Raw genomic sequence first — 15,599 nt, forward strand, 5'->3', positions numbered from 1 at the left:
TGCTTTTTAATTTCTATCGGCAATCGTCTCCTCGACCTCTCTGCGGAATTCGGCTCCGCAGGTCAACAAATCCTTCTCTATTCATTGAAGAACATCTTAGGAATTGAGGGTTGAGCACTCCTGAGGCTCTGGGCATGCTTAGGTGTTGAGTGGAATCAAATTACAACCAGCAGGTGAAACTGGATTATTTCTTCTCTGCCGAAAAACACTTTTCAGTGCTGGCTGCATTCATTTCTTTTGTACTCTTACATAACTTCCTACTAGAACACTAGCTTGTTTGCATGATTTTCTAATAAAATGGACTTTCCAAGAGACTTCAGAAAAAGGATCATGTTCGAATATATGCTACCATTACTTCTGTCTCTGTTTCTCTCGGTTTCGGATTTAACCTGCTTAATAAAGAGTCTGATTTCCTAACATTTATTTATGGATCGGAGCCACAACTTGAGCCTTTAAGTCTGCATGAATGCTCGCTGATATTGTGATAGTGAAGGTAACACACAACTCAATGACAACCTTCTGCAGGCAGCACATTTAGCCATAATTTATGAGTTTTACAAATTATTAACACAAGCTTAAGACATTAAACAATGTCAGTTCAATGAATCATTGCTCTTTAACAAAGTTTTTGTATAATATAAACACATAGCCAGCAGTCAAGATCCTATGGGGCATTTTACAGAATCAAGGGCATGAATATTTTAGGGTTTGATAATCACTGGTGCAGTAGCCATGTGCCACCAAAGCTCACATTTCAACATTTTGCCTCTTCTTGTATTCTTTCGGACACAAGTGCCTCATTTCACGAGTCCATTGGTAGAGAATCTCCATATTTACCTTTGCTGCTCCCTGGTGGAGTTTTGGGCTCTACTGATCTGTAGACGTAACACAAATTGGAAATATTTGACTATCTTTCCAATATCAAGGCCATGATACAATAAATGACTGGTGGCAGCCAAGTAATAGTGGCGAGTTAAAGGTGTTTTTATCTGCACAAATGCTGGTGTGATTACCTAGAGGTTCTAACATTTAAATTGGTGTGCCATGTCTGGAACACCTCCTTTTCCATATAAGAGGGGTAGCGTTGAATTTGAGGAGTGAGGCATTCCAGTGTGGGGTTGACACATACGTGCGTTGCACTAGGTTGGTAAGTAAATTAACAGGGATACCTGTAGTTCATAAAGTAAGCAGTTTCAGTTCGTGTAGGTCTCCCTGTGCGCTCTTTCCAAGTGAGCACCAACCGCTGAGATTACTTCAAGCATCATTTATTTGTTTCTTGTTGCAATAGATGCACTAAGGGCAACAGGTATGCCCAGACATAGGTCTTGCTCTCATTGTCCAAGTGGATGTAAGGTGCAACTCACTGTGGAGGTTCAAGTAGGAGAAAACTGCAGCCAAGCCTCTCCACGATCAATGGGTGGACTATTCTCCTGCTGCCAATGTTCCTTCCCCAGTGACTCCAGAGCACCTGCCCTCAATGACTAGGCCAGGACAGCTCCCCTGCCTCCTGCTCAACTCCCGATTGCTCTGCAAACACGCTACAGAGATCTCGTACACCAACACCTCCCTCACCCCCTAGGTGGTCTTCCTCACAAGACCTGGCTCAACCCAACATCCGCACCCAGCATCGTCACAGCCACGCCCAAAAATACAAGATAGCACCCAGGGTCCGAAACAACAGACACGGAGGTAGAAGAGACATCATCCACAAAGAATACCTCCACTGCACTGCTGCCAGACGACACCACTAAGATCATGGATCATCTCAACTTCCAACTCAAAACAGAACAAAACAATCATCAGAGAAACCCTCACCTATAGACTTCCAGGACCACACACCCGGCTTCTGCAACACCATCCCCAACTTTATTGTCTCGCTGGCCATCAACACCAAAAACATAATCTTCCCCGGAGACCTCAATTTTCACCTGGACGACCCAAACAACGCCAACACAGCTAACGTCCTCGAAAGCATGAACAACCTCGGCCTCACCCAAATAGTCACCAACCCCACTCACAACGCCAGAACCATGCTCAACACCATTTGTACAGCCAGCAAGAATAAGGTATAGCCATGTCACTGAGCTCACCTGGATAGACCACTCAATCATCGACTTCACTATCACAGCAGCCCCCACCTATGCCACCTAGCCGCACAGCACCACACACAGGAGCTGGAACAAAATATCCAAAAACCAATGGACCGACGCCCTCAACGCCTCCCATTGCGACACAACTATCAACCTAGAAGAGGCTGTCAGAACACTTGGATAACCGACTGTGCTGACAGAATCGCCCCCATCGAGCCCACCAAACTCAGGAGACCAATCAACCATACCAGTTGGTACTTAAAGGAACTGAGAACCACAAAACGCATTTGCAAGTGACTAGAAAGGAATTGGCGCACTAGCAAGGAGCAAACTGACCACACCACCCTCAAGGCAGCGCTCAACCACTACCACCAACTCCTGAAAGACATTACCACCACCCTAGCCACCTCGGAGCCAGCTCTGACCACACCAAGGAACTCTTCTGCATAGTCAATGATTTCTCCAACCACTCCGCAACTGAAAACGTCATCACCCCTTCCCAAAATCTCTACAATACCCTGGCGGACCTCTTCGGTGACAAGATCTCCACCATCTACATACCCTTCGACCCCCAACCCTCCGCAGTCAGTATCCTCACACCCACCAACGTCTAACCCAAGCATCGGATCACAGCATAGGATCAGCTCACTGTGCAGATCACCACAACCATAATGCACTCTGTCCACTCAGGACCACCCACAGACCGTCCCCACCACATGTTCAACCTCAGAAACAAGACTATCAGGAATGTGCTCACCACCATCTTCATCACATTCGCCACCTTCCCAAAAGAACTGAAACATGCTGTAGTCAAACCCCTCCTAAAGAAACCTTCAGCAGACTCAAATGAGCTCAAGAACTAGGGGCCCATCTCCCTGCTACTTTTTCCTGCCAAGGTTCTCGAAAATGCCATTAACCGCCATCTCATGGACTACCTGGAGAACAACACCCGTCTGGACCCATCACAATCTGGATAATGCTCAAACCACAGCACAGAAACCGCCCTAATCGCAGCCGCTGATGACATCAGGCCTTTACTAGACCAAGGAGAAACAACTGCCCTAATCCTACAACCTCTCAGCAGCTTTTGAAACTTTGTCCCACCACACCCTGATCAAGAGTATCTATCAGATCAGGATCCATCCAAGAGGACACCCTCAAATGGATTGCAGCATTCCTCACCAAAAGAACCCAGAGTCCGCCCTGCACCTCCGATCCTAGGAACAACATCTGCGGCTTCCCTCAAAGGTCAGCCCCACCTTATTCAACACCTACATGACCCACCTCGCCAACATCATCAGGACCCATGGGCTCGACATCATGTCATATACAGCCGACACCCAGCTTATGTTTTTTCTATACACAGACCCATCTACCACGAGAAACAATTTCCGCTTGTGCATGACCACGTCGCCCACTGGATGCAAAACAACTGCCTTAAACTGGACACTGACTAAGCAGAGGTACTAAACTTTGGGAACAACACTCCTGGTTGCCAACAGACCACACTCAGAACCTCTGCCTCATTCTGGACAGCAAACTCACCATGAAAAACTAGATCAACGTAGTATCCTCTGCCTGCTTCCTCACCCTCCGCATGCGTCGGACGGCAGTTAAGTGGCTCTCAGTCAGCACCAGAAGCAGTGTTACCCAAGCCCTTGTCGCTCGCTGACTGGGCTATGGCAACACTCTCTACGCAGAAATCACCAAACTCCTATTGACGTGGCTACAGATCTCAGTGGCCAGACTCGTCCTTGACCTCCCCAGGCAGACCCACATCACCCCCACACCTAAGGAAACTCTCCTGGCTCCCCGTTGACAAGAAGTGCCAACTGAAGGCTTACTAAGCCCTGAACAGTCTAGGACCAGCATACATCAACCTCTGCCTGACCTTCCATCAACCCTCCAGACACATGCGCTCTGCCTCCCTCTCCCTCACCCATACCCTCCGCCAAAGCAAGAGTGGTGGCTGCTCATTCTCATACCTGGCTGCGAAGGCCTGGAACAGCCTTCCCTATCACCTCCAGACCTCACCCTCCCTGCAGAAATTCAGAAAGGACTCAAAACTTCGTTGTTCCACCAGAGCAGCAGAACCCCCAGCCCCTGAATACCCTCGCAGGTGATTAGCAGCGCTATTCAAATCCTGTTTGATTGATTGTGTCTCCAGGAACAACAAGCAATGCTGGTCTTAAGGGCTGTCCAGCTGCCTTACAGTTGCTTAGGCCCTACAAAACTGGTCTTATTAATGCTGGAGGCAAAATCTGAAAATTAGCACCAGTAATGCTAACTCTATAGAAGAGCACAGTGGTAAACGTAGCTTATACCGTACAATTAGAGGTCATGGACAACTGTTAAGTCGTCATGGTACATCCTCCAAGACATCAATACATACAATGAAAGATATTGTACTGCTGAGAAAATTGGTTGGCATATGAAGTGCCCTCTTCTGCGGGAGTGACCCGATTGACTGAAAGAATCTCTTTATAAGTATTTTCTGAAAAAGGATGGAGAACCACACCCACTGAATTTGGGAACTGCTTGTGAGGTTTTTGAGTGCTTTTTACTTCATAAACACTAAGCTAACAGTTAACTCAGTTGATGAGTGAAAGAATAATAACCCCCATTCCTCCCAAATAGTCGGAGTCAAATTGAAGGAAGTAAAATATTAAATTACATAAGGGATGGTTTTATGAAATCACAATTGTAATCCTAACTTTCCTGTCTCCAGGCTAAATCCAGATTACATAGGAATGTGCATTGCAATCCCTTTGTTTCTGCTCACATTTAAGTCAAGCACAGATCACAGAATTTGTTAGGGAGTTTTATCTTTCTTTGCCACTGTTTTCCCAGATTTTTTTTTCTCCACCACACCACTTGCAATTGAATCTTGCAGCCATTCTCTGCAATAGCACATCCCAATAACTCAATCATAGTTGAAGGCAATACGGGCTAATTACGCCCCTGTAATTATGGTCCTGAGCCACTTGCAAAGGCCTATAATGAGGGGGATGAGTCTTAGCAGCCATTATTACCCTGCAAGTAAATGCAATAATGCTATTAGACACCGCCTCCCCAGTGGTGAATTCAACACACACCCTCAGGGACACTGCAGTCACATTGGCAGGTGCAAAAAAAAAGAACATTGTGTCCGAAAAAGGCAAACCTTGAGAAGCACAAAACGTGCCTGCCACAAAAATACCGTCACCAAGCAAGCCAACCAGCACCACGCAGCAAGTATGAGCTGGGGATAAATATGTCTGATTCAGACTAGAGTGCAGAAAGTAGTTTATAATGTGTGCTCTCTTACGCTATCCAGACACGCTGGTTCCCAGTGTGATTTCCATGCTGCTGGATGAAGCTGTTAATGTGCCCCCTCCTCCCATCTTAGGGTAAAGTGGTAGTAAGGTGGAGGGGTTACTGTAACAACAGCATGTTTACCATGCTGCTCGGTAATGCAGGGGAGGAGGGGGTGGATGAGGGGAGTTAGAAAGGTGACAAAGGGGCGGATAAACTAAACACTCATGGAGAGAGAGAAGTCAGACGGTAAACAATGGTGACTGGGTGGGTGCTGAAAACCAAACAAGGAAGTCAGCCAGGGGCAGATGGATGGTGGAAGGAAGGAGGTAGGAAGACACCTGTCAGGCAGGGGTGATGGGAGGGGGCAAAACAAAAGGAGGAAAAATGTGGGGACCAGGAGAAAGACTGCCAAAGAAAGCTGGGAAGCTCACATACCTGCTGTGTTCCAGTTTCCAGCAGCCTTTTTCTCCTTTTGTGCTGGCCTGGTGCAGCTTATTTTCTTATTTTGAGGTTCTTGGAGTTAGGCTCTGCCTCCAGGAAGCGCATATGGACATCGCAGAGCAGGAGAGAGAATGAAAATGCTGCTCTACTGCCCACGCTCCTTTTATTGACTCAGTGCAGAGAAGGGATAGGTAACTGGCAGGCACTAAATGGTCTCTTTGCAGGCATGTCATGGTTGCCATGGCATGCAGAACAAGCATTCTGCTTGGCAGGCTAGCCAATGCAAAACATAACATAACATAACAGGATAGTGAAAAAAGACATTTGCTTTCAAGCAAATAAATCGTTTTTTTAACTACCTTTTCAGAAATTGATGCCACACTTTCTGATTTTTTTTTGCTGTTTTTGTTTTGTGTGCGATTTCTAGAGGTGGCAAAACACCACTTGTATGACAAACAAAAATTAACTCTCCCACTAGATAAAAGACATAGAAAGTAATGAAAACAACAACAACAAAAAAACACACACACAGTATTACACAAATGATGGCTTTCTGCAATATATAAATGGGTCTCTTCTTTGTTAGAGAGCTCAAGTCAGACTTTTACAATGCCCCTGTAAATGCACAAATTAAATACATTTGCCATAAAAGCAAATAAACTACTACCCCTCGGTTTGTGCTGGTGAAAATGAATGCTTCATCTACATGGATACAGTACGAGATAACTATGCTACTATGGCTACCCATGCAGAAATGCTGCCAAGTCAAACTGCTAGACCACGCCTACAAAGCCCTCCACAACATCGGACGGACGAGCTCAATGGCCAACTTCAACTCTACCATCCATCCAGAGAGCTAGGCTCTAACTCCCTCAACCTCACACGTGTCCCCCGCATCCGCAGAAGAAAGTCAGGATGGCGCTCACAATTCCTTCAACGCCTCCAGAACTGGAATGAACCTCCCCAACACATCAGGATAGCTCCTTTGCTACTCAGCTTCCCCAAGATACTTACCATGTCTGTTGAACTAGGAGCTCCGTCCACCCTAAATTTCTGCTCCAGCACCTGCATACCCTCACAGGTGATAATTTGCGCCATACAAATTGATTTAACATAACTATATTTTTGCATTTTGAAGCTGGCATTATACTTACATATGAAATTCCAGTGACTCTCTTAGCAATGTGATAAAATGTGCCCTTCATGTAAAAAACGGCAAGATGGAGTCTTTGAAGCATAGTAATAGTTTGTCTGAGAAAGTATACAGTCTTCAGTAAGGTCTTCTTTTGCTGGTCCGAGAAACTGCCCACCTGACGCTGTATCCAGTTCCAAATAAAATACCGACGAAGCACGCTGTGCGAATGGCTGACATGCAGTGTTCTAGGGACATCGGATTCAATATGCAGTTCATGCTCCAAATGTATCAGCTCCTTATCCAGGTAATAAGGCACTATTGTGAAAAAAGAAATTAAGGCAGCTCGCTGAAACCAGGAAGGAATCTTCTTCTTAGAGGAGTCAACCTGGATGATGTTCACATACTCTTCTCCAAGAGTCTGATAACCTGAAAAAACATTAACAAAATGATTAGCACACAACAATGGCTTAATATTTTCTAACAAATGTAAGTATTCTGTGCAAGTTGTGTTGAACATAATACAAACGGCGAGAGGCTAGTACAAAATATGTATAGGTATGTGTGCTTGCACGATAAAAGTGCAGGCTATGTGTGACAACTTAATCATGCCACGCACACTGCAAGTTCTGTACCTTTAAACACCACACTATAGCCTTGACGAACGATTAGTTAAATTCCCACTTTGCACGTTGCATCTGCAAATGTCAAATGGAAGCATCCTCTGTTCAAACCATTGCATCTGTGTGTGTAGCAACCACAGAAGTTAATCGTCCATGCAAAGTAGCAAAATGATGAATCCCAAGCATTGACAGGAAGGCAAAAAGATGAAGGCCAGGATATTTAGCTACGTTTTGACGGCTGCACTAAAGTTGCAAATATGGTTGGTTGGTTGGTTGATAGCTTTATTTCGATATGCATATATCATAAAAGCATTACACAAAGATATATAAAACAGCACATCGTAAAACATAGACTGTACATTAAAAACATCAGGTAAAAATGACTATTAGACATAATAAATAAAATTAAAAATTAAAAAGGCATTAAATCGATATAGACAGTCTTTTTAAGCGGATCAACCAGGCCCATTTTAAGAATTTAGAAACAGCACAAACAATGGGAGGAGCTGTATCAGTCAATAAAATACGTAAAGCCACCGAATGCTGACGAATACCCATCTCTCTACAAAGTGGTTTGAGCCAGTGGGATCTGGGGCGCACATAATCCGGGCATTCAAGGAGGAAGTGTGCCACGGTTTCGGGTCTGTCAGTACATAGGGCACAGTTGCGTGATACCTGCTTGTTCAAGTTCCATCTGGAGAGGAGATCGGCTAGTGGTAAGGTCCCTAGTCTAAATTTAATATATAGGGCCCGATCCATTGGGATGGTAATAATGTCCAAAAAGGGTTCAAAGGCAACAACATCTTTTATTCTCAGGTAAGCTGCGGTGGAATTGCAGTGATGCTGATTGCTGATGAGCTTTGAGGAAACCCATTCCCAATATATTTTTTTCAGAGTCTCCTTCGGGGGAGCTGAGTATGTGGACCAGCAGGAACCCAATCCCAGGTCCCCAAGCAGGTGTTTAATGTCCCTAAGCCATTTAATCTTCTGCCAGCCATCCGAATGCATTACCTCTACCAGCCCGTCTGCATAAGATTTTAGTTCCGGGACCCTCCACAGGCGAGCCCACAATAAGAGAGGCCGGAGGCGGGCCAGATCCTTGATTGGTTTACAGCCCGCGTCCATGAGCACCGGAACTGTCGGGGCGCTCATCGGGATTGCCATTAGGTCCTTAATAAATTTATTCTCGGCCTTAGACAGAGACTCCATATTATCCAGACCCCATAACTCTGCTCCATAAAGTGATGCGGATACTGCTCTAGCCTTGTATATGTCGATTATCGGAGCTACACAGTGTTTAGATGAGTTATTATACTCCTTCAACAAGGCTCCCCCCACCCTTTTGTGACCCAGAGTCATTTTTTTAATGTGGGGAGACCAGTTCATAACATCACTCAAACGGATTCCCAAGTAATCAAATTCTGATACTTTTTCAAGAGGGATAGAATTCAGAATGGGGGGGCGGCCAAGTTTCCTAGGGGGGTGCATGATTAGGTACTTCGTTTTGTCCACATTAATGACAAGTCCTCTGTTTACACAAAAATCCTGAAACCGGTTCAGGAGCTTCTGGAGGCCTTGGGGGGTTTTCGAAATGAGAAGGGTGTCGTCGGCAAACAACAGGGTTGGAATCTTAACGCCGCCCAAGGTGGGGGCGTCTGCTGGTTCTTCAAGCAGATGCTCTACCACCCCATTCACATAGAGCGAGAATAGGGTGGGAGCTAAAACGCAGCCCTGCCAGACACCCCTCTCAACCCGGATCTTATCAGTCTTCTCCCCATTCAAACCCCATCTAACCTGGGCATAGTTGGCGTTATGCAGTTTCATGAGGAGGTTTAAGATGTAAGGGGGCATCCCAAGACCATACAACACCCTCCAGAGTTCCTCCCTAGGAACTAGGTCAAAGGCAGTCTTCAGGTCTATAAAGGCCAGATAAAGACTGCCTTTGCCCAGCTCCACCACCTTCCAATATAGTAACAGGAGTCTGAAGACTTGTTCGATTGTTCCTGTGCCTGAGCGAAACCCAGCCTGCATCTCGGACAATATGTGGTTGTCATCCACCCATGAAAGAATCCTCCCCAGAATTGCTTTTCCCGCCACCTTCTGGGTCGAGTCTATAAGGCTTATTGGCCTGTAATTTCCTGGTAAATCCCGGCTACCCTTTTTAAAAATTGGGACTACCTCTGCCCCTTTCCAGGACTCTGGCACAGATCCTCCCTCAATAATGGCATTTAAAAGTGCAGAGACCAACACCCCCCATTCACATGGATAAGCTCGGAGAAGGTCCCCTGGTAGCCCATCCGGGCCAGCTGCTTTTAGTGGAGTAAGAGTTTTGATCAGGTTCGTAACCTCGCGTGCAGAGAAAAGATCCGTGTCTCTGTCCAGAGTATAGGGGGGAAGGATAAAATGATCATTAAGTGTGCCTTCAATAGCACAATAGAGAGCCAAAAAGTGGTCAAACCACGCCTTGGCGGTGATAGTGCAAGTCCTCAAGGTGTCATCGGGACGGTTCCTACTACCCACCAAGTCCCAAAACCCTTTGGCATCTCTCCCTCGACTGGCAGTCAAAAGATCCTGCCAAAAGTTATCCTCCCATTCCTCCTTAGCGGTTTTTTGGCAATGTGAATATAACCTTCTAGCCTCCCTAATCCTGATTTGAGATTTAGATTTAACTGCGTCAACAAGCAGGGTCTTTGCCTCTCTGCACTTACGGTTAAACCAGCCTTGTCTAGCCCGGGGACCTGGTCTCTTCCCATTGGTGCTGCCTGAAACAATAAAAAGCTTGCTAAGAGCCAGAGTTAGGTTGCAAAACCTGGCCGGCACATCCACCAACCCACCCCCCAAAGGGTCAAGGTTTTCTAGGGCTGCAGCTAGAAGCTGCGTTATAGAGGATATTTTCACCGCTGAGAGCGACAGCTTAGCCCACTTTAGCCGTCGACCGCAATTAGATACTACCGACATGTCCGGGACGGGAGAACAAAGAGTTCTGCTACCTATACCGTCTAGGCACCTATGGGTCAGGGTGAGCGAAAGAAGATTATGGTCACTCTCTACAGAGGGTATAATAACCATATCCTTTACCATGCTCCATAAGTGGGTGTCAAGAAGGAAGTAATCAGTATGCGCGGGCCTATTGTATGTGTGGGCTCCTTTTTTGTCAGAACTAGTCCTACCATTAAGGGCCCTCAGGTCAAACTCGATTGTTATGGAATTGACCTGGAGCACCACTTCCGTTCATTTTTTAATTGGGCTAAGCTCTAGGGCGGGTATACCCCACCTATTATCGTCGACCTCTTGATCCTGTAGAACTTCAGGGCCAAGAGGCTCGAAGGTGCAGTTGAAATCGCCCGCGACCAAGGTGCGGTGCTTATATGGAGAGGATCGAAGCAGGGCCTCCAGGCGGGCTATAGTGGGGGATTCTCTACCCCCTTCGTACCTCGGGCGTAAATATTAAAAATATTTTAAAAAACCTGACCCTTTGGATTTTTCAATGTGATATTAAGGAGGTCCGGACACTGGGTATCATGCTCCTCCACCCTACAATTAAGTGCAGTGGCTACCCAAACAAGGAGGCCTCCCGAGGGACGACCCCTACCAGTCTCTAGTTGAACTGCCGGTATATGGTGGGATGAATAACCCGCCTTATGAGAGGGCTCCCTGCACCAGGTTTCCTGGAACAGGCATATGGAGTATTCCTCCACAAGAGTGTTCCAGTCAGGCAGGGCCAATTTCCTGCCCAGGCCGGCCACATTCCAACTGAGAACCCTAACAAATGGGTCCGTCACAGCCGAAATGCTACCGGGCTCGACAGGGCCCACCAAGTCTGCATCTCCCGTAGGAGGACAGGCAATGGTAGGCTCAGTTTGGACCATCACCACCCCTGCTTCCCATGTATCACCTGGAGCCACATGCTCCCCTGAAGTAGGCAGTAGGTCGTTTCTTAATACAGAATTGGAATTTCTGGAGTTAGATGTTACATCCACTCTATTAATAGTTATACCCCTAATATTTTCCTGGTGATCAGGGGATTGTCACCATCCCCTCCCTGGATCATGCCAACCACCCGAAGCGTTAGTAAACGGGACAATAGTATGATTATAGTACTGTGGGGGTGGGACTGCTGTAACAATCCCTGGCCACAAGCAACTTGAGGGGCCATTTTGCTCGTTAAGCAAACAGGTCGAAACACTAGTGGGACGTGGGTAAAAGAAGGTAAGATCAACAATACCAATTCCTCCTTTACTTGTGCACCAGCCCTGTCTTGTTAGCCATCCTACCACCCTTGGATCTTGAAAATTGACCACAATACAGTCCCCCCCCAGGCTTTTGGCGGTGGAGCCTATCCAATCTATTCGCCTCACTCCCAATATAAGACCATCAACTTCCCCTGGTAGTGGCCGGTTTACCCTTAACCAGTGCATAGCCTTGTTTTTGAGCATCTGGAAGGTTTCTCTCTGTCCCGGTGGAAGTGGTGGGACATTTATTAGGACTGCTACAAAGGGGAAGGAATCTGGGGTGAGGTTCATGGGGGGTTTCTTGTGTGGTGGCTTTGTCGGGGGTGGTACGGACGGTCTGGGAACAGTAGAAACAGGGCGGGGTATAGATTTATTCGCTAAAGGTTGATTATCAGTAGGTAGGGCAGATGATAAGACAGTACCCTTTCTAATGCCCACAACGCCTCCTGCTACTACAGTGGCTGAAGTTTTTATGCTAGGCGACGGTTGTTGCGCCGCAGTCTGGGCAGGTACTACAGTAACGGGAGGATTTGGAACAAGTCCCAGTGGTACTGAGTTAGGGGGCTTCAGGGGTCTCTTCACTGCCGCACTATCAAACTTTGCAGGTAATGGAGAGTTGGTTTGTTGCCTTTGTCCCTTAACTTGTGATGGAGCTTGAATAGTGTTCTGGCAATTGCTGCTTCCATCCAACCTAGCCTGAACTTTTATCAGTGCCTTGGTAGAAAAGAAATGGTCTAATGTTGCCTGCTCAAAATGGTCTAAGCGGTCAGAGAGCTTACTAATGCGTACCTCTAATGGGAGCAATATAGACCGTAACAACCTTTCTAAGTCAGGGAGCAAACTGCTCAGGGATGGCTGTTTATCTGCCGTTACCATCCCTGTGTCTGTAGGAATGGTAGAAGTAAGATCAGGACTATCTAGTGTTACAACAACCCCCTCTTGCATAGTTTCCCTCCCACTGCTTACTTCGGAAGCAGCCTTACTAGAATGCATACTTTTGTTAACTTTTCTAAGTTTATGAGGTGGCTTAGCTGGAAGGCATTTCCTGGATAGAATATTGCCTTTTCTTTTAAAACCCGATTTAGGTTGGGTCAATGAAGCACGTACTTCGGCTGTACAGGTTATAATCTCTGTATGACTCACACAAGAAGGAATCAAATCGCCCACGTTACCCTGGTTCTCCTTATTAGTAGATACATCATGAGCTAAATAGGATGCGGCAGGTAGATTTAGTGATGACAGGGGTGTAACTAGTGCAGGATAGATTTGTGCAGAGCGCTTATCCACAGGATTTTTTAGTAGTTCGATAGATAATCTCCGCTCTGCACGCCTCTCAGCAAGCGATATTTCTTTGTCGATCAACTGAAGTGGGCGATTGAAAAATGTATCCAAGGGACCAACAACTAGTTGCCCGGCATCGCCCGGTGGTGTCATCATGGCGGTGCTACTTGGGAATTCCGGCATTCCTTGAGGTTATCAGCCCTTTTTCACCACTTACTGATAAACACTTGAGTGGCACAACAAAGCACTAAGAGATATGATGATCGTTTGGGATCAATATCAGTGGGGTAGCCCAGCCCGGCCTCCCTCGGCCCCTGACGGCCACAGACGGTCCAGCCCTTGTCCCGGGCGCGCTCCCGCTCGCTCCCGCGAAGCGGTGGAACTAGACTCCTTTAAACAACAAGTTCAGCAATCTCATTGGATGATAGGCGGGGGGCGTGGCCAGCGGGGAGAGCAGCCCAGGTGAAGCTGGTTGGGTGCGCAGGGACTCCTGCACACTGGAGTCCCTGTCTTGTGCTCGCAGCCCCGCCGACACAGTCACCAGCCCCGCACTCCTCTCAAAAGTTAACCAGGAGCCAGCAGCGTCACGAAGCAGACAGCGCTGCGGGACCCGCGGAGCGGGTCCGGCGAGGCGCTAGGGTGATTCCTCCCAGCAGGGACACGTAAATAATCAGCAACAGGACCAAGGACCAAGTAGGTACAAGCACAGTTCGCCAAAGGTTTCAAATATAAAACCTCACATTTAAGGGATGTTTTTAAGCAGGGTGAAGAATCGGTGTTTTAGCCACCCAAACAGAAACATCATGCCTTACCTGAAAATGTTGTGATGGTATAGTACGCAATGTCACACAATAGTTCAATCTCTTTTCTCCACTGCAGCCATTTCTTGGCACCTGTTACATTGAAACAAGAAAGGTCACTCGTATTGAGCACAATACAGGCTTACGCGCTTAAAATGCCAGTCACAGTTACTTTGAAATGTTGCCATACGATGAATAAGTTACTTGGCAGGAAAACAGAATTTAAAAGCTCACGTAAGCTTATTAAAAGTACAGCTGTTGGGCATCACTCTAGCATACTTTAATAATAAAGTCATGCAACCAAGCGTGTGCCATAGCCTACGACTAAATCCCCATAGCATGCGCGTTTCCCCACTCTCCCACTTTAATTTAAAACCTAATCAGAGAGGCGAAACAAAAAGAAATGGCTTCCAAAAATAGCCATTTTGCAACATTTACTTTTGAAGACAAGCAAACAAGCATCTTGACTCGTGCCCTATTTTCATATGTGGGCACCTATCTACCGAAGACTGGAAAGTGCAGGGAATTGCCGACTTTTACAGTATTCTTGTTAAAAACAACAAATTAGCAAAAAGGGTTAAAGGGTAAAGACTTTGCACATGAGTTCAATGTATGATTACTGGTGGCCACGTGTGCAGTGCACCCAAGTCATGCTTGCTTCTTTCCTGGTGTCGCTAGCACTGCAAGCTACCTCCCGCCGAAGCACTCTCTGCCCGTACCTGCCTCTCACCCAGGAATATTGCGCCCCACCGTTAACTATTCTTCCTCAACGGGATCTATTCGCTTTCCTGGTCTCCCTAATAAGTCCTTGTATGTGATCTTCTGTGTACCACGCCCTTATATCTTCAGTGTAATCACCTTGTGCTCTCCTATTATATTCTCTGTCCACTGCCCCAATATTTCTTACCTCATGCTCTCCTCCCCGTTGCCCTGCTCCCCATCTCTCTCTCTCTTCCTTTACCTCTAGTTCCACTCGTTTATACCCTCCAACTTTCAGATGTCCCTCCTCTAATCCCTTGGCGTGTGCTCGGTCTTCCAAGCTGTCCCTCCCCTTGGTTCATGTCTTTCCCCCTCCTGTCACCCATCAGACTCTATCCTGCGCACCACCACTCGCTCTGCAGGTATATCTCTGACTCCTGCTATTTAACTGTGTTTCCACTGCTGTCCTCTCCCTCCCGCGTTCCCCTCTTACCGGTGAATGCCTGGAAAGTCTGGTGTGCGCTCTGACGCAAGCCGCCCAGGTAGAACTCGTCCTTCTGGCTGGCGCGGATCAGCTGCGGCTGGTTTGCCGAGAGCAGGGGCATCCTGCTTCTCGCGGCTCACCCGCGGACTGGGAACCCTCCGTCCACTGCCTCTACGAGCCACTCATACTGTTTACATTCCGCCTGTCAGCACACGGGTGCGAGGTGACGTCGAAACAGGGCGTGGAAACGTCGTGCGTTACACAGCTCCGCCTAAAAAGCAGGGATAACGCAGCGGACATCTTGAACATGGCAGGATATACAGAGTTACAATACAGATGTTGAGTGCTAAGTCATATCTCCCAGTGTACTGGTTGTGGGGTACACACTATTAAATAATTCAACTTTAGATTACATTAGTTGCAGTTTGTAGAAGAGGACTGGCAAACGTTCTGTACTTCTTTTTAGTAGCTGAATCACCCACATACTTGTCAACCTCTGGCCTAAAACATGAATGTGTGT

General features: G+C 46.9%; 1 protein-coding gene across 1 annotated transcript in view; it reads right to left on the reverse strand.

Annotated features, from left to right (window-relative positions):
* The window catches only part of PEX10 (peroxisomal biogenesis factor 10), a 66,839-nt gene extending 51,545 nt beyond the window's left edge, over positions 1 to 15,294 (reverse strand). Inside the window, exons 1-3 of the mRNA XM_078642468.1 lie at positions 15,089 to 15,294; positions 13,909 to 13,989; positions 6,983 to 7,389 (exon numbers count right to left, since the gene is read on the reverse strand). Coding sequence (XP_078498594.1) covers positions 6,983 to 7,389; positions 13,909 to 13,989; positions 15,089 to 15,200 — 600 coding nt within the window. The 5' untranslated portion in view covers positions 15,201 to 15,294. The remainder of the gene's footprint in view (positions 1 to 6,982; positions 7,390 to 13,908; positions 13,990 to 15,088) is intronic.
* Between the last annotated feature and the right edge of the window lie 305 nt (positions 15,295 to 15,599).

The sequence above is a fragment of the Lissotriton helveticus genome, chromosome 5_1, assembly GCF_964261635.1.
Source record: "Lissotriton helveticus chromosome 5_1, aLisHel1.1, whole genome shotgun sequence".
Taxonomy (NCBI): Eukaryota; Metazoa; Chordata; class Amphibia; order Caudata; family Salamandridae; genus Lissotriton; species Lissotriton helveticus.